Source organism: Ovis canadensis, chromosome 11 (assembly GCF_042477335.2).
Source record: "Ovis canadensis isolate MfBH-ARS-UI-01 breed Bighorn chromosome 11, ARS-UI_OviCan_v2, whole genome shotgun sequence".
NCBI lineage: Eukaryota > Metazoa > Chordata > Mammalia > Artiodactyla > Bovidae > Ovis > Ovis canadensis.
Window position 1 is genome coordinate 36,340,348 of NC_091255.1, and position 19,051 is coordinate 36,359,398.

At 47.2% G+C, this 19,051-nt stretch overlaps 1 protein-coding gene across 1 annotated transcript; it reads right to left on the bottom strand.

Moving 5' to 3' along the window:
* Nucleotides 1-105: 105 nt before the first annotated feature.
* Nucleotides 106-18,842, bottom strand: CTC1 (CST telomere replication complex component 1). Its single transcript, XM_069542893.1, has 23 exons — nt 18,727-18,842; nt 15,459-15,622; nt 12,639-12,876; nt 12,273-12,481; nt 10,122-10,266; nt 8,000-8,290; nt 7,769-7,897; nt 7,016-7,248; nt 6,719-6,896; nt 6,422-6,622; nt 5,782-5,908; nt 5,066-5,180; nt 4,602-4,929; nt 4,434-4,523; nt 3,987-4,180; nt 3,066-3,127; nt 2,797-2,971; nt 2,409-2,486; nt 1,536-1,680; nt 1,379-1,443; nt 974-1,139; nt 752-878; nt 106-600 (listed from the first exon to the last, which is right to left on the bottom strand). The coding sequence occupies exons 1-23, from the start codon at nt 18,757-18,759 to the stop codon at nt 461-463; spliced, it is 3,633 nt and encodes a 1,210-aa protein (XP_069398994.1). The 5' UTR covers nt 18,760-18,842; the 3' UTR covers nt 106-460.
* Between the last annotated feature and the right edge of the window lie 209 nt (nt 18,843-19,051).

Sequence of the window (19,051 nt, forward strand, 5' to 3'; positions counted from 1 at the left end):
GACCAGAAGTTCTTCTCCAAACCAGTTTTGGCACTGATGGCAAATAAGGCCAAAATGATGGTAAATGATGGGTGGGTTGCCAGGTCATGAGGCCTGAGACCCACCTGAGTGCAAGCGAGAAACATCCCAAGAGCTTTATTGTAGAGCAAGGGGCCTGTCAGGAGCAAACCCATGAGGGGCAAGTGCCTGCCACAAAGACAGAACCCAGGTGCTCAGGACCACCTGTGAATACAGGTGCTTTGACACCTACTAGAGAGGAAACGCAACTGCACTATGATTTTCCTGTTTCCACAATTTCCTCAAGGAGGGTTGGCATTAGAATACGGAGCAATAACAGCAGGGTAGCATTTTGTGAATCCAGGGATCTGGGGTCCTGGTTCAGTTTCAGAGAAGGTAAGGGCCATGACCAGGGAAAGGAGCTGAAGCCCAGCCTCAAGATCTCCAGCCACTGCAGTTTCGGTTAGTAGGAGGAAACTAAGGCCCCTGGGGCACTGGGGTGCTCAGGCTCCTGGATAGAGAGGCATGACAGTCGGATCTTGGGGTTCACACGAGTCAGGAAAGGGAACTCCCCATACTGGAATCGCTGTAGCCGAGGAGCTTCTGAGATGGGAAGAGAGAAAAACACAGGTCCTGTGCATGTGGTTTTCAGTCCCCACCCCCCATTCTCCCAGCTTCAGAAATTCCCTGTCAATCCCCACTCCCTCTTCCTCTTGGGACCCACCAATCTACAGCCCTGCCCTTTGACCCTCACCTAACGGGATGATCTTGGAGGGTTTTCTCTCCAGCTCAAAAGAAAGCACCATAGGGCGGAGGACAGAGAAACTGGTACAGAGGGTCCAGAGGAAGAGGGTCAAGGGCTCATCCACCTCAGCTGAGGACTAGAAAGGGAAAAAGGTTTCATCAGGACTCAAGCTTCTAACCAAGCTCCCAGGAAAATGGCTATCTGAGCCCCCACCTCCCAGCCACATCTCACCTCAAGTTGGGCTCCAGGCCCCGTAAATTGTAAGGCCACTTTCCCTGGCCCTCGGACAAACTCAAGGAGGGAGGTCCACTCACTAGGACACAGCCCTAGAACTGCTGCCACTTGATGATTTCTACAGGTCACCACAGCTTCTGCAGTCCCATCCTCCACCAGGAGCCTGGGAGCGGGGGAGCAGGGGCAGTTAGGAAATAGAAACTCTGATGGCAAAACCCAGGGGGCCGGTCACCCAGATCCAACAGGACTCTCTCTCCACCTTGTTAGCTTACTATACCCTCATCCGTCCATTCTAAAATATTTATTAAGCAATTCCCACCATTTAGGAATTATGCTAACATCAGGACAGCAGACAGTCATGGAAATGGTGCAATGGGTGCCCGCTTTGTGCTCTGCTCTCACCTGATGCTGGCCTGGCTTACAGATGTCTGAGTGGGGCAAGCGGGGCTCTGACGAGGACACCTTCCCTGGGATGAAGAAAGTGGTTGGCAAAATCCCCTCGCCCCCATCACAGCCCTCTTGGCACCCTGCACCCAGCTCAGCCTGTCCCCACTCTTACCTGTGGGCAGATGCTGGTACAGTGAGCACACACCCAGAGGAGATGAAGGCTGAAGACAGAAACGACATGGCAAGAAGCAGTGGCCCGAAATGGGGCCTTGTCACCTTGCAGAAGCTCGGCCAGGTAAATGTGGGGCAGGGGGACACTAAAGAGAGAAGGGGGGTTCAAGAAACAGCCAACAGAGTTCCAAAAGCAGAATTTGTCTGGAAGGACTCAGCAGGCGTGAGTACAGGGACAGTTGTGGCTTCTGGGCTCTCCTGGAAGTCCCAGGGCCTCTCCTTTCTTATTTTTTAAATTCTCTAAGTATGAAAACACATTTACAGGAGATATGGCAAATATAGAGCAAAGGTACATATAGGTCTACTATATACTACAATTTTTTAAAGTAGATAAATTAAGTTTTTTTGGTTGGAGTTGCAATATCAAAATCTCAAAAATTAGCAGAATGGACAGAAAAGTAGAAGGACATAGTAGACTTGAAATGCTCTATGAACCAATTCAACATAATTAAGATTTATATAATTTTCACACAATAGTGGGATACAAATGCAAGTTCCCCAGGGCCCCCATTTATTTTGATTCTTGATCTCTGATGGTCATTATTTCTCAGGCTTGAAAAACCAAGATATTAGCCAAGAAACATATTCGTATTTTGGATTGAAAACCCTTTAAAATCCCAGAACACTAAATCTTCCTGGGTAGAATGATATGTATGGACATTTTTCATTTGAAGTAGAGGAAATCCTTCTGACTACACACATTTTACTAGGAGGGGAGAAGCCTGGAGTTATGGGGAAAATTCCAGAGCCTGGAACAGATGTGGGGTTCAGGTGTGAGGCTGTGAGGTTTGGAGATGGGCTTTGGGCCACTGACCTGACTGTAGTATCTGGGGGGAAATGCAGGACCTGCACACAGGTCGACGACCGAAAGCAACAGTAAACATTGTGGGACCTGCAGGTGCAGGAGGGAGAGAGAGGAGGAGGAGAAAGAAGTCAGTCTGAGGTAGGGGCTGGGACGGTGTCACAGGCCGAGCCACTCCCCCTGAGGGACGTGCCTTGACCCTGGCACTATCAGCACAGAGGGCAGAGGAAGGGAAGCGCTAGTCTGGAACATACTGCAGGGGCAAAGGGCATACATGGCAGAGAAACACAGCAGATTTAACAGCAAAGAGAAGCTGTCATCGCCACACAGGTAGGGGCAAGCATTCAAGAGAAGCACATCAGGAGGGAGAGGAGGCCAGGTCATCAACACAGGTCTTCACCTGGAAACCCTTTTCTCCAGCTGGTAAAAGTAGACTCGGGCTCCAGGAAGAAGTCCCAGTGGGGGCGGTAAGTGTGGGTCTTCAATATACACATCCAAGTGAGGGGGAAATTTGTAGTCGGCAGTCTCCAGAGCTACAGTGAGCTTCACACACCGTCTCACAGCCCCAGAGCTCCCTACATTGGAATGGGGAGGGGTTAGTGGTCCCTCTCAGGACCACTAGGTTCCACCGCTCTATTTCTTACCCTTTACCCAAACAGGTGTTATTACCAGGCTTCATCCAGAGATGTGACACAATCTCAGCTGAAAAAGACACCAAGGAATCTGCGAAACTGGAGGGTCAGAGAAACAGAATGAGAATGGAGTCAGATCCCAGGACAGAAAGGAGTTACAGTAGCTGCTAGAACTTTACCTATGAGGTCCTGGAAAGGCTTGAAGTGTCTCAAACCAAATACTAAAAGTAACAGGGCTTATGGGAAAAACAGGGCTGTAGCAGATCACTACACACACACAAACCCAAAACCCAATCCAGCTTTGTACCCAGAGGCCTCACCAAAAAATACCCCAGCAAAGGTGAATCTCCACTTGCATTTACCCTAGAATCTCAGTCAGCCCATCATTCTCAGCTTTATACAATGGGGCCAAGCGCCCACTCCTTCAAATCATAGGTCCTTGAAAACTTGCACTTCTAGGGAAGTTTTGTAAAAGTTACACATATAATCCAACATGGTGTTTGTTTACACAGGGGGAAGTATCTCTGCAGCATCTTCAACTGCACTGCAGCTGCCCCCAGAAAAGCTTACAGGAGGAAAGTAAAGCTGTTCCTGAAGCTATAAGCATCAATTCTTGCACTATAGGAAGGTCCTTCTCTAAAGATTTTAAGCTTTTGTCCTTGCTTTTTTTGTTTGTTTCTTATGTTTCCTTTTACTGCTAAGCTTTGTTCTCAATTGTGAGAAAGCCTGCTCATGATAATGTCAGTGACATGCTGAGCCGGGGGATGGGGGTGGGGGGCCAGCGGTGGTAATCAGGTATGAAACACAGCTTCTATCTTACAGCACCATCCCTCCTCTAGGAGCTAAATCACATTCATGAAACACACACTGTAGCAGGGGACAGACAATTCATCCGACACAACCACAGCAGAGGAAGAGAGAGCAGTCAAGCGAGCTGGAGAAGCTGGTGTACATTTACTTGCCACTGAGCAGGTCAGTCAGTGAGGATTCAGGCAGTGTCGGGCGGATACCCAGCACCTCCGGGATGTCCTGGGAGCTTGCAAGTTCCACAGTCCATTCATCCTGGACAGTGAGGCAGGATGCACAGCCAGCCAGCTCCAGAGGATGCTGTGACATGCAGGATGAACCACCCTCCTCGAACAACATCAGTGTCTGCCAGGAAATGGGGACATGACCATCTCCTAGTGTGTCCTGGTCTGGAGAGAGGTTCCTCACAAACTATGACCCAATCCTGTTTCCTCTCTGGAGTCTGACAAAGGAAGTCAGGCTAGACTAGACATAGGCAGGCCTTCTATCTGATCTACATCCACCTTTCTTCCAGGAGACCTAGAACTTCCTTTCCAGACCCCAAGCCAAAATACCCTTCCCCTTTCTGGGGAAGGGTGTGGTGAAGTGGGGCACTCACGGGAGGGCCAGAAGCTACGAGCCGGTACACATGCCCTGGGTGCAAGAACTCAAACCAGCGGACTGAGGAGCCGAGGAACAGAAGGAGGACCTGACGGGGAGAGCAGAGTCCCTCAGACGAGAGCTGGGTCTCAGGAGGGCAGGTCAGAGGTCCCAGGCCCTAGTTTACCTTCTGATCTGAGTTTTCATCTTCCTTGGGTTCAAGTGGGCCCCATCCAGTTCCCTCCTTCCTCTGGGTGCCCCCAAGCCAGCTCCCTAATACATGGAAACTGAGGGTGGGCTGGGGCACCTCTGAACTGGCACTTGGGGGCACAGAAAAGTTCCTCTTCATCAGTGCCTCCTTGTGGGACAGCAAGAACAGCCTGCTCTGTTCTATGTGGGGACCCTCTGGAGGGGAAGGCTCTGTCCGAGGAGGGGTGGAGGAGGTGGCTGAGTGAAGGACGGGTCTGGGCACAGACAAGATCAGGGCATCGGCCAGAAGAAACTGGACATAGACTCTGTTGGGAGAGACAAGGAAGAGGTTTCTTAGCGATGCAGGCATTGTGCCCCAGTGCTCCACCCCCTGCATGGAGACTTCCCCTTCCACTTCCCTGGTGGTGGGACCCAGAGGACAGCACCACCCTAATGACCTACCTGGCCTGCTTCTTCTGGATGAAGTCTGTGGTGCTCAGCTCCTTCCAGGAAGGGAAGCTGCTTCTGACATTCCTTTCTATGACCAACTGGAATCTGTCTGCCCGCACCAGGCAACCTGAGAGGAAGACAGTTTTCTATTTTGGCAAGAGGAGAAGACTGTCGGCTGGGCAGAGAGGCAGCCCACCCCACAGGTCTCTTGCTCAATCCAGGCAGGAGCTGCGCGCCTGACACAACGCGAAGGCCCAGGCCTGACCCCCATCTTAGAAGGGTGGTACCTCCAAGGGAAAAACTGTTCCATCAGCACAGCCAATCCCACCCCTGGCCTGATCCTTTCTCATAAATCCCTAAAACACCTGTTCTGAGGTCTGAGAAGCTTTCCTCTCCAGAGTTTCCCTGGCTACAAGCCTCAATAACTCCAAGACCATTCCTCTTCCAAACTAGGGAAGTGAGAAATGGAAGCTGTCATCCTGGTGTGTCTGTGAGGAGTTACAGAGGGAGAAATGAATGTTGGGAATTGTGATTCTGGCCGGGAACCCCTGGCTCCTTTACAGCACCTGCCCATACCAGCCTCTTAAACCACTCCCCAGACTTGTTGATCAACATAAGCCACTTGAGCATCTCTACTGAATCCTGGCAGAAGCTCTCTCCCACACCCCCCAGTTCAGAGACCCTCTTTCCCACTCCCATCATCTTCTCTCCACCACTGAACTCCAAACCTATGAGCCTGGGGTCAGTGAGGGGCTGTGAGGGCTGGGCCAGGAGTAGGCAGGACAGGGAACCGCTCTGGTCCCGAAGTCGCAGACACCCTTTACGAGATGAAGGCACCAGGACCCCAAGCAGTACCTGCAAGGAAATGAAGGCCTAGGCATCAAGTTTCACTAAACAAATACACAAAGCATCTACCATGTGCCAGGCATAGTGTTAACTGTTAGAGCTACAAAATGAACCACAAAGACATGATCTCAGAGCTTAAAGAATTTATCCTGAAGTGGGATAGAAAGATTGGGGAAAATGCACCTGCATTCACACATTTAGCAGCCAGAGGGAAAGTTTACAGATCAAGGTTAGAGTCAGGAGACCATGGAGCACAAGACACAACAGGGGGTTTGGGTTTGACTTTATACACTCTGGGAGAAACAAGAAAGGATTTAAATGAAGAGTTTTATAAACCATGTTACATTTTACCCCACCCATTTCTAGTCATTGCAGGGGAGTGGACTAGAGGGGTCCAGGAAGAGATGGAGCGGTCTAGTTAAGAAGGCTAGTGCCATCAAAATGACAAGAAAGGACTATGGCAGGAGTAGTGAAAGTGGCAAACAGAGGAAGTCCCCGGACCCCTGTTGGAGCCACACTCACCGGGGCAGGGTGGAATGCAGAAGGCAGTAGACACTGCCAGGACCAGGCCAGGCGCTGATTGAGTTGCCAACTGGGCAAGTGAGAAGCCTCTGGGAAGGGCAGAAGGGTCTTAGGGTCAAAGGAGGCCCAGGCCTGGCGCTTCGCTTCCTCTTTCAGGATGGCCAAAGTAGGGAAAAAGCAGGGGGTCTGCAGCTGGGTGTACTGTCCAAGAGACAAGATATCAGGTTACGTGTCCCCCTGTGCCCGGGTGTCCCCCAGGGTGTTAGATCTGCCACCCATACCCCGACATCTTCAGACCTTCTGGAGTGGACAGTGATGTGGGTCTTCAAGGATCTCGCTGCGTGTGTTCCGACCAGGGCAGCCAGGTGGAATGAGAACCTCCAAGATCGGGGCCAGAATCTGTAGTCCCAGGCTGGGGTCCCCAGGTGACGAATACTTTAGGAACTGGTGGTATCTCAGCACGTGAGGACACAGCCTTGGCCACACAGAGAAGTGGAGTCAATTCCCCCAGAGACTCTTCCAGAATATGGCATCCCTGAGACAAAGTGGCCCACCCCTCACCACCTCCCCAGCCCCAATCCGCGTCCTCCTCACTTGCAGGCCAGATCCTCCAGGGCCTTGGTGGCCCACAGGTAGATGGGGAGTCCTAACTGATGCTCCCATACCAGCTGCTCATACAGGGAGGCCTGGGGGACTTGGTGGGAAAACTGAGTCTCAGGCACCTGATGAGAGAAGCCCCGAAGCAGAACGGCGCCACGAAGGCAGGGAGCTAATATGGGTCTTCTCGTCCCCCCGCCCACTGACTGCAGGAGGTGAACATCCTGGAGCTGTGGAGGCAGAAGAGGTGAAAGAGCAACTCAGTAGTCCCAGACAGAGGTAAATGCAGTTTGCCACTGCCTGGCTCATAGGAAACACACAATTTCTCCTTTACAGGTTACTTCCCTCCAGCTCTGTCTTGCTTTCCATCATGACCCACTCCCCTGTGGTAAATAAGCCTTCACCTCCTAGGAGCTACACTCAGCCTTTCTGTGGGCCAGAGGGCTCACTGGGCTGCCTGAGGTCATCCTGGCCCCACACCTGTACTTCAGCTCCAGCATCTCCTCCTCCAGTGAGAAGGTCCTTCTAGAAAGGAGATGCTCTGGACCCACCTGCTCCTCCCAGGGCCCCAGTCTCCACTCCTGATATGAGCTCTTGTCCAAATCACTATTTACAAAAGCACCTCGCACTCCAGCACATTTAATTATTTTTATAATTTTGTTGTATGGGTGTCGACCTGCTCCAAAAAAAAACCAACCAATAAAGGTAAGACAGTCTCTCTTTGTCACCAGCCAGGACCCCCTCACATACCTCCAGACTGACTCCTGGTCGCACCACCCGCCTGAGGCCACGGAACTGCTGGTAGGCGAGGCAGAGCTCCAGCTTCCCGTCCAGCTCATAGAGGCCCGCAGGCTGATTCAGCGTGCCAGTGACCGTTCCCTGCAAAGAAGCCGAAGGGCCAGGTGATCCTCAGGCCCTTCTTCTTCGGAGACCCCACAATTCCTGCCCCCTCAGGCTCAGGAACCTCTCCCTCATGCGCACCGTGTAGGATAAGAGTATGGAGTCCCGGACGAGACAGTCTGGACCTGGACCCTTCTTGTCCTGGGGGCTGCTGGGCCGGGGCAGTGATTGGGGGTCGGCCTCCAAGGGGACTCCGGCCAGCTCCAGTTCCAGCTCTCGCACACATTCTGGTTTCAGCGGCAACAGCTGGGAGGAGGGGCTGGTCATCCACACCCGGTAACGGTGACCAGGGAGCTTGGACACTCGCACTTCTGTCAGCACATAGGCTCTACCAGGACAGAGGGCTCGGTGCCACACCAGCTGGGCAGGGACCTGGCTTGTGCAGAAGCAGGTGACATGGTACGTGAGAGGCGTCCCATGTCCTGTCCCTCTGCAGGAGCTCCTTCCCATCACCATGTCACCTCAAGGACTGGCTCCTCGAGAGCCTTTCCTTACCTCTTTTTCTTTTCCTTCCTTCTTTATCTTTCCTGTTTGCCAATTAAATCTTAAGCCTCAGAACTCTCAGGAACTCTCCCCTCTCATAGGAGATGGCAAACGTTTCCTAATCCCTCCCCCAAGGCACACACCATCGGTACAGCTTCCTCCAAAATATATAAATATTTTGTGCAGACAATTCTGCCCTTGCATTTCCCCTATCCCACCCCACCATACAGACCAGCCATGCAAACAACTTTCACTTATTTAATCAATATGAACACGGTACGTATGTATCCAGTATGGGGACGATGTTAAGTGAAATAACATAGACTGTTCTCTCTTCTCTAACATATATCAAACCACCAGGAAACACAGACACAAAACCCAAGTAATAACATGGAGCCATATATGATCAAGTGGAAAAAACAACACACATTTGTAAGGTTTCAGAGAAAGAAAAGAGGTCAGGATGGGCTGGGATGATCAAGAAGGCCAAGTGACAGAAGCTGAACTTGCCAGGGTCCTGAAGGCCATCTCTGGTTTGCTGAAGTGGAGAGGAGAGAGAAAGGTGTTTTAAGCAAGAAAAAACAATATAGAAATCTTCAGAACTCAGAATGAGCAAGGTAAGGAAAACACTGGCCAGGATGGAGGAGGAATGTTCCTGGGGGTGGCAGGAGACAAAATGGAAGCGCCAAGATGAAGAAAAAAATCCAGAAATAACATGCTGAAGACTTTTAATCAATCAGAAAGGGAGAATCATCCAAGTAGGAACATAAATAAACCCCAGAAGGTATATGGAATGTACAAGGGGCCAACAATGGGTTATTGAAGAAATTTAAGCAAAAGGGGAAAAGTTACATAGAGAAAACCATTAATAAATATAACCATCTTTCTCCTCCCAGAGCACAAATGCCATTCTCAGGGGCTTTGAAACACAACTGAGGACTCAGGATACCTGAACTTCACAGTCCCAGGTGCTCAGCTTCACAGACCCTCATTTCTACTTGAAAACACCAACCAGACTTCAACATCACCACTCATAGCTAAGACCTCACGGAAGTTTATTGTTTATGCAAAACCAGTAGTTTACGATGGTTTGACTGAACACAAGAATTTACATACACACACTACTATGCATAAAAGAGGTAACTAATGAGAACCTACTGTACAGCTCAGGGAACTCTACTCAATGCTCTGTGGTGACCTAAATGAGAAGGAAATCCAAAAAAGAGGTGACCTATGTATACATATAGCTGATTCACACTAACGTAGAGTAGAGACTAACACAATATTGTAAAATTATACTCAACAAAAATTAATTTAAAAAATAAAATAAATTATATCAGTTGATGTAAAAAGACTCAACAGTAAGTACCAGGTTTTTTTTAAAAGAACATGTTATTCCATGTTTTAATGGTGTTCAGATAAATACTTTTCTTGGTCACTCTTCTGGGGGAAAACAGGTGATTCTTGCAGTTTTTCAAAATGGGACACACGATACAGAAGCTGTCTCCTTGCATGAGCTACAGAGCAGGGAAGTCTTCTCCCCATCTTCTATACGTAGGGAAGGTACCACCTGGACTCTTCCCTCAACTGCACTGTCCTAGAAACAAGCCTCTGAAGCTGTCCTTTCCCACATGGTTTCTCCTGTGATGCTATCTTACCTGTTAGGAGCCTGTACAGCCCTCTCACACCTCCACACTCCTGAATTGACCCTAAACCTCACCTGCACAATGACAGACACCTGGCTGCCAGCTGGGGAGGATCCACCAAGAAACAGGACAAAGTAAGCTTTCTTCCGACTTTTCACCAGAGCACTGAATCGAATTAGTTTCCCAGCAAGGTTTGGCTGCACATTTCTGTGCTTACTTCTAAAAAAGGTAGAGAGAAGAGGAGTCATTTTTTATCTCTCCCTCTCTTTTTTTCCCCCTTACAAATGCCTTCCTTTCCACTACAATCTCAGTTCACTTCAGTTCAGTTGCTCAGTCATGTCTGACTCTTTGTTGACCCCATGGACTGCAGCATGCCAAGCTTCCCTGTCCATCACCAACTCCAGTTTACTCAAACTCACGTCCATTGAGTCGGTGATGCCATCCAACTATCTCATTCTCTGTCGTCCCCTTCTCCTCCTGCCTTCAACATTTCCTAGCATCAGAGTCTTTTCAAATGAGTCAGCTCTTCATATCAGGTGGCCAAAGTACTGGAGTTTCAGCTTCAACATCAGTCCTTCCAATGAATATTCAGGACTGATTTGCTTTAGGATTGACTGGTTGGATTGCCTTGCAGTCCAAGGGACTCTCAAGAGTCTTCTCCAATACCACAGTTCAAAAGCATCAATTCTTCAGCGCTCAGCTTTCTTCACAGTCCAACTGTCATATCCATACATGACCACTGGAAAAACCATAGCCTTGACTCGACAGACCTTTGTTGGCAAAGTAATGTCTCTGCTTTTTAATACGTTGTCTAGGTTGGTCATAACTTTCCTTCCAAGGAGTAAGCGTCTTTTTATTCCAAGGCTGCAGTTACCATCTGCAGTGATTTTGGAGCCCCCCAAAATAAAGTCTGACACTGTTTCCACTGTTTCTCCATCTATTTGCCATGAAGTGATGAGACCAGATGCCATGATCTTTGTTTTCTGAATGTTGAGCTTTAAGCCAACTTTTTCACTGTCTTCTTTCACTTTCATCAAGAAGCTCTTTAGTTCTTCACTTTCTGGCATAAGAGAGGTGTCATCTGCATATCTGAGGTTATTGATATCTCTCCGGGCAATCTTGATTCCAGCTTGTGCTTCTTCCAGTCCAGCATTTCTCCTGACGTACTCTGCATATAAGTTAAATAAGCAGGGTGACAATATACAGCCTTGACATACTCCTTTTCCTATTTGGAACCAGACTGTTGTTCCATGTCCAGTTCTAACTGTTGCTTTCTGACCTGCGTACAGGTTTCTCAAGAGGCAGGTCAGGTGGTCTGGTAGTCCCATCTCTTTCAGAATTTTCCACAGTTTATTGTGATCCACACAGTCAAAGGCTTTGACATAGTCAATAAAGCAGAAATAGATGTTTTTCTGGAACTCTCTTGCTATTTTGATGATCCAGCAGATGTTGGCAATTTGATCTCTGGTTCCTCTGCCTTTTCTAAAACCTGCTTGAACCTCTGGAAGTTCATGGTTCACGTATTGCTGAAGCCTGGCTTGGAGAATTTTGAGCATTACTTGACTAGCATGTGAGATGAGTGCAATTGTGCGGTAGTTTGAGCATTCTTTGGTGTTGCCTTTCTTTGGGATTGGAATGAAAACTGACCTTTTCCAGTCCTGTGGCCACTGCTGGGTTTTCCAAATTTGCTGGCATATTGAGTGTAGCACTTTCACAGCATCATCTTTCAGGATTTGAAATAGCTCAACTGGAATTCCAACACTTCTACTAACTTTGTTTGTAGTGATGTTTCCTAAGGCCCACTTGACTTCACATTCCAGGATGTCTGGCTCTAGGTGAGTGATCACACCATCATGATTATCTTGGTCATGAAGATTTTTTTTGTACAGTTCTGTGTATTCTTAGTATCTTTTGCTTCTGTAAGGTCCATACCATTTCTGTCCTTTACTGAGCCCACGTTTGCATGAAATGTTCCCTTGGTATCTCTAATTTTCTTGAAGAGAAATAGGGATGTAAAATTTCCACACCCCAAAGCCATTATTCTAAAAGCCTCCTTCAAACTCTACCTGCCCTTAGATAAGGCTTCTCTTGAAGAATCCTGCATCGTTTCCCTGATTTGGAAATTCCATTTATATTACTTTCTATGCCTTTCTTTCCCTCCTTCCACTGATCCACTGTCCTCCCACTTTTACAATGCTCCCTCCTCCCTTGGATGGAAGAATTACCTGTGCCTGAGCAGGCGGGAAGCCATCTCTGGGTAGACAACAGGGATGGGGGTGAGAGGGCCAGGTCTGATGGTCAAAGGAAATACTGGCACGGGGGTACCCCAGAGCTCCACGTGCCCCTCTCCTGGGGACTTCATTGGAGGAGGGAGGTAACTCCAGCTGGGGAACAGAAAGAGATGGCCCAACCAAGAAAGGTCCAGATCTATGAGCTAGAAAAGACCACAGGCAAGGATTAATCAGGATCCTGGCACCCAATGCATCCTGCTCCATCTTTGTTCCCTCAGAGACTTAACTGTCTTGACATTCTTATGCTAGATGCCATTCTTATTAGGATCTGAGGCATTTGACCACCCCCTTCCTACTCACCTCACAGTCCAGGGCACCAGTGTTGTCTCTTATATAGAGGCTTCCGTTCCTGCACTCTTGTTCCAAGTTCCCTGATAGGTCTGTAAGTGTCCCTAAAAGTAACAGTCGTTCCCGGGGCAGGGAAACCCCACGTGGTCCAGCCTCTTGGGCCCAAGCCTGGTACACAGTACTGCTACAGGACAAGTGGCTGCAGCATGGGAGATGCTGGTGGGTCGTGAGGTCCTTTACTGAGACAAAGCTGCAGAGTGAAGAGAACAGAGGTTCTGTATAGCTACGTCCAAGCCTATGAATTATCCTCACCCTCCACAAATCCCCCAAGATCCTGAGGAAAGATCAATAGGGAACGTGGACTAAGATACTTTGTTTTATTGATTAAAGGGAAAAAAATTGGGACTGAGGGCCTAAGAAAATGAGGAGGAGGTCTGGGTCCAAAGACTGGCTGGTACCTAGGAAAGGCGAGAAGAAAGTCTGCTGAATGAGATCCTGAACAAGATAGTGCCACAGACAGAATCCAGAGAAATGGAGTGGGAATATAAGAGTGGCCTGAGGGGATGAGCATGTGGGGAGAATGCTTTAGAGACAATACAAACTGCTCCCTTGACAGCATCGCAGCTCTCAGCTTCCACAGAGAGCTCCAGTGGAGACACTAAGACATCTGCCTAATGGCTCAACCTCACTGGCCCCAATCAGGTTCCTTTCCTAATCTAGAATATCACAGCACTGGAGACTGGCTGGGAGGTTGAGGCTGAGGGGGAAGTTGGTATCATGAGTTCCCAGCTTTTAAGAGATGTTTGAGACCAGCCACTCTCAGGCAAAGTGCTGCAATACTGCTGAGTCAGTACCCATTGTGAGATATCTCACAGAGAATGTGATACAATTTATCTAAGTAGTGACAGTCACACTTGTGTAATACCATTATTCCACTCACTTACATTCCCATGGGTTTTTTTTCCCAGTGGAAGAGAAACAGAATAAGGTTACAAAACATAACAATTTATTCTCCTTGTTGCCCTCAAGAACATAATCCCCATGTGAGTGCTAAAGATTAGAAATGCTGTTTTAGATGGCCCACTCCCCTTCTGCATTGGCCTCATTCTTTCCCAATGACTTCAGAGCAACTAAAAGGCAAATCAGACACTAATATGTGGTGTGCCCCTGCTATGCACATATTATATTGGGTCCATTCATGCTCAATATTGCATTGAATCTTCATCAAAAACCCCTGGAAATACCACCAATGAAGAAATTTAGAGGTTCAGATACACAGTAGTGTAGGTGGCAAAGCCAGGCATGTCTCACTCAGAAGTATTTCTGTCTTTCCCTACTTCTATAAAAGCCTAAGAAAAAGCAGCTAGAGAGAACTGTTCCTTCACCCAAAGCACCTGCAGGACAATAAACAGTAAGGACAGGGTCACTCTTCATAGATTCTTCAGGGTCCTGTCCTCCAACTTTCAAGGCCTGCCATGGGACCTGACATACAGCACGCACTTAATGAAAGGAAATGGAGAAATAAAAAATTTTCCCATCAAATGATAAATTATTTTACCTGTCAAATTTTTACTTTATCCTCACCCACCATCTTCTACATATTGTGCTAGCTATTCTACATATATCTTGAAGAAGAATAAGAAACTTAAAAAGGTTGCAAGTTTCCTAAAAATTGCTGATTTATCACTTTTCAATGATTCTTTTTGATTTTCAATTATTGGGAAACAACAAATTAAACAAACCTAAACAGATTTCTACCTTTTTTAAACAAGAAAAAACAGTGATATGTATATTCACTTGACAGAATGCCATACAGCAGTTAAAAATAAGACCTAGAGTTATCAATGTGAACAAATCTCAGAAGATTAAGCACAAAAAGCAAAATCCAAAGGATACATAAGGTACTGGACCATTCACACAAAGTCTGAAGTCATGTAAAAACCACTATATATTGCTTAGGGATAGATACATGTATAGAAAAAAATATAAAGATATTCACAAGAATTCTCCCATATTCCATATAGTGGTTACTTTTATGAAAAGATAAACAGGTTTCTTTTTGGAGGACTTTGCAGAGCCTTTAACATGTTAATGAGCCTCATGACTCTCCTAGAGATTGTCACATTCAGTGTTTCTCAAGTATGTTTGGCATGGAACCCTTTTCCTATGGTACTTTATTAACATTGCCTAGAACAGTTTAGGAAATGGTACGTGCTTGTAAAGTCGCCTTGGTCATGTCTGACTCTCTGGGACCCTATGGACTGTAGCCCACCAGGCTCCTCCGTCTGCCCAGGCAAGAATACTAGAGTGGGTTGCCATGCCCTCCTGCGGGGGATCTTCCCAGTCCGGGGATCAAACCCACATCTCCTGAATCTCCTGCAGTGCAGGCGGATTCTTTACTGCTGAGCCACCGGGGAAGCCCTTAGGAAATGGTAGTGTAAAGTTTTTAAAAATAAAATAACTCAGCTTCAGACCTCAAACTCAGGTCTCCCAAAATACAATGATCTGCACTTGCTGAAGTCACTGTCTATATCTTAGTTTCCTAGCACAAATAATAATATCAGCCTCTCTTCCCACTTTGAAGGTTCTTTTCCCATATCATCTATCTTCTCGACCACTTCCTCTTGTCTCTAAACACGACTTGAGCCAAATAAGGAGATCAACAGTTAAAGGAAAGCAGCTTGATGGAGAAGGAGAAGGATTGGCAAAAGGAGATTTTATTTATACCACCTTTTTCTCCCCTCAGCAAGTTTCCCCTCACTCTTCTCAAAAGATAAGTCCTTCGTTTTCAATCCCAAATTTAACTTTGCTGTGAACTCCACCTCTTCTTACCTGTAGCTGAGGGGCAGTGTTAAACCCTGGCTCTTTCCCTGGGACAACCAGGTAGTCTTCACACAGTCAATGACCAACTGAGTCAACTGGACATCAGGCTCCTTGCCAGGTGGACACAGGGTCTCTTGGATGAAAGCCTGGGCGACCTCAAGCCAGGCTTGCTCCTGAGGAAAGTAAAGCTAGTTAAAATACCTTCCTGACTATCCTACCCACCAAGGAAATTTGGGAAAGAATAAAGGAATAGATTACAAAAAAAAAAAAAAAAGAGAGAGAGAATGTAAATGAATATGTAAAGTAAAGGAGTTTAGAGTTTGAAGAAACCTCAGAAGTCTTAGTTCAGACAATCAGCTTAGACAACTGGCCGTTCAGCTTTGGCCTTGCCTCTTTAACAAAACCGTACCAATCTTTAAAGCACTCAGTCAGAATAAATATTCCTTGTGAAGTCTTCTCTGAGCATCTCCGAGAGAATCCTGCTCCCTTCCTTGGGGCTCCCACAGTACCTTACACATGCATCTATTAAGAGCAGTGACCAGCAGTGGCAGCCCATCTTATATGGGGTCTGATTCTAGTTCTTTTTTTCTCCCCTCTGGCCATGCTGAATGGCTTGTAAGATACCAGGCCTGGGGAACCAGGGATTGAATCCAGACCCTGTGCAGTGAAAGCACCAAATCCTACCCACTGGACCACCAGAAAATTCCCAGGGGTCTGATTCTAAAGCCAGCAAGTGGAACAAGACTGGTCAAAAGTCACCCTCAGAATCTGCTTGCCAAACAGGGGACACAACTTCAATCCCTGGTCTGGGAAGATTCCACATGCCTCAGGGCAACTAAGCCTTCCAGCTGCAACTACAGAAGCCCTTGCACCACCTAGAGCCTGAGCTCCACAAGAGAAGCCACCGCAATGAGAAGCCCATGTATCACAATGAAAAGCACCCACTCGACACAACTAAAGCAAGCCCTGGTGCAGCAAGGAAGACCCAGAGCAGCCAAAAACAAATGAATAAATCAAAAATAAATAAAATAAAGGTTTTGTTGCTATGTTAACTTTAAAAAAATAAAGTCACCTTCAAAAAAGATCCTTTAAATTGCTCATATAGTACATAGTACTGTATAGTAACATGTATATGGAAATGTGCTTAATAGATGTTACATAAAAGAACATAGACAGTATAATTTTTCATCGTTCCCCCCTCTTTTTTTTCTAATTCTTTTATTAATCCCCCCTCATTTTTTAGTGAAGTGTATACATTTGAGGTCCTATAAACAAATTATATATAAGATACAATTCCCCTGGAATTGTTTCCTTTTCTAGTAATCTAGTAGATCTTAACCTTGTAGTTTAGGGGTTTCCTAAGAAGGACAGGAACCATCTTTGTGTATGTGCCAGATTTTGTTGCCTCTGTATATAGATAACTCTAGGGGAGGGGACCAGTCTGGCACACTCAGTGCTAAGCAGATTTATTTAAAAATTCTGACAGAGTTCAACAATACTTAGGGGTAGGACCTTTATCCTTTTTGATCCCCAGCAATAATCTTAAACCGTTATAGCTCTAACCCTGTTCCTCCAATGTTCTTCTATGGTCAGTCCTCCACATTCAGTTAACCTTTGTGTGCTGTGTGTTCAGTTGCATCAGACGTTTTGTGACCCCATGGACTGCACCTCACCAGGCTCCTCTGTCCATGGGATTGCCCAGCAAGAATACTGGAGTACATTGCCACTTCCTAATTCAGGGGGTCTTCCTGACCCAGGGATCAAACCCGTGTCTCCTGTATAGGCATTTACCATTGCACCAAATGGGAAGTCCCCAATTAGCCTTTAGCAGCTTGAAAAACCAGCATTCAAGTTCTAGATGACTTCAGGGTCCTTGTGAACAGTGCTATCACTGACCTCACCTTCACTCCACCTCAGTCACTCTTGTTCACGGTCAGGGTTCTCAAAACTGGACCAGGTCATCACTCAGAACTGCCCACCAATATAATAACAGCCCAGACTCCCTCATTTTCTGTCTTCTTCTCTTGGTCTTCTCTTTTAGCTCCACTGGCACATAGAATACTATTGTTTTTCAAAGTGGTACTGCTGCCTTAGAATCACCAAAATTTTGCTTAAAACACAGCTGATTTTTAGGTGGTTCCATCTATTGAATCAGAATCCAGGAGTGGGTGGGGTGGGGTGGGGAGGTTGGCAACAGTGTATATTGAATTTGGGTCTCCTGTAGGGAAAGGAAGAAATGAAAGAGGACATCCATATATCAAGGTAGAACTATTGGATTGAGGATATTTGCAAAGCTAGTGAACATCATAAGAGGTGTGGATTTTGTGGAAAGTTGTGTTGGTATGTAGGCTGGCCAGGTGGAGAATCTGGTAGGCAGATGGATATAACTGGGCTCAGGAGAGAGATCTCAGCTAAAGTAAACATTAGGAAAACCAGGACCCCTCACTGGCTATTAAAGCCATCCAGTCAGTGGATGAAGTCGAGAAAGTATTAACCTGGGAAGTTTACTTAATTTAGATTTTATCTCAATATCTTTTTAATGTCTTCACGTTTGGAACCTCAACATTGCTGCGTGGTCGGGGGTCACCACCACCTCTTAAGACATATAAACCACAGTCTTTTAACTGATACTGGCTAGTCCACTCTCCACACTCCTATCTAAGGAAACAAAAATGAAACTCAACCGATCACTCTTTCGCTTAAAAAGCTTCAATAACTCCCAGTTATCCTCAGGTTGAAGTCACTACCTACCAAGACTTAAAAGACTGTCAGCTCTGACCCTTCCACCACCACCCAATTGAACTTCTTGAGTTTTTCAAAGACATTGCTCTATTTCTAGCCTTTGAACAGATTTTTGCTTGCGCCTTAAAACCTATTTTATCTCCTTTGTTTTTCAAACCCTGCTAAGCCCTACACGCACTTCGGGTCTTAGAAGCTTTTCCGGATTATCAGTTACCCATTTTCTCTTCAGTCATGTCAGGGGTCTCCCCCAGGAACTCACAGGCCCACAGGTAGCCGTTAGTGTGATCCTGGCTTCCCACTGGGCTTGAAGCCTAAACATTGGACAGAGACGTGTTTAATGCTCACAGACGGCGCCGCAAGCATAATGGAATAAATACGCAGAACCAGTGAAACGGGCGGAAGAAACAGCCTCACAGTCCCTCTTCCCCGGGAGAGGCCAGCGACGTCAGGGAGGCAAAGAGGCAAGGAAGAGGTTACAGGGGGGAAAAAAATCTGGAACAACAAAAAGAGACGAGGGACAGAGAACAGCACTCACAGAGCCAGGAGCCCCAGGCCAGCAGGCCGCCATGACGCGACCGCGACTCCCCGCTGCGCAGCGCGCGGAGACTTGAAGGAGGGCTGGTTCGTGACGTCATCAGCGGGCGCGCCCCTGGCTCCTCCTCCGACTCCTCCCCATTCAACCTCAGTACCGGCTCTGCTACCTTGTCTCGCATCTCTGGGAGGAGGGAGATTAGGAGCGTAAATACAACCTGCCTGGCTGATAACGCCTAAGCATCTTTCCATCTTGCTGATCCTGCCAAGTAGAGGAACTGTTTCCTCCTTAATGCAGCCAGAGCACTTCATTCCTTTTTTTTTTTTTT

Bases quoted from the DNA above. Each gene is read 5' to 3' on its own strand.
- CTC1 (XM_069542893.1), bottom strand. From the start codon at position 18,759: ATGGCGGCCTGCTGGCCTGGGGCTCCTGGCTCT. The intron at 3,128-3,986 runs GTAAATGTACAC...CTGACCCTCCAG, and splicing joins ACTGACCTGCTCAGTGGCAA to TTTCGCAGATTCCTTGGTGT. The intron at 2,487-2,796 runs GTGAAGACCTGT...CTGCACCTGCAG, and splicing joins CTGGAGAAAAGGGTTTCCAG to GTCCCACAATGTTTACTGTT.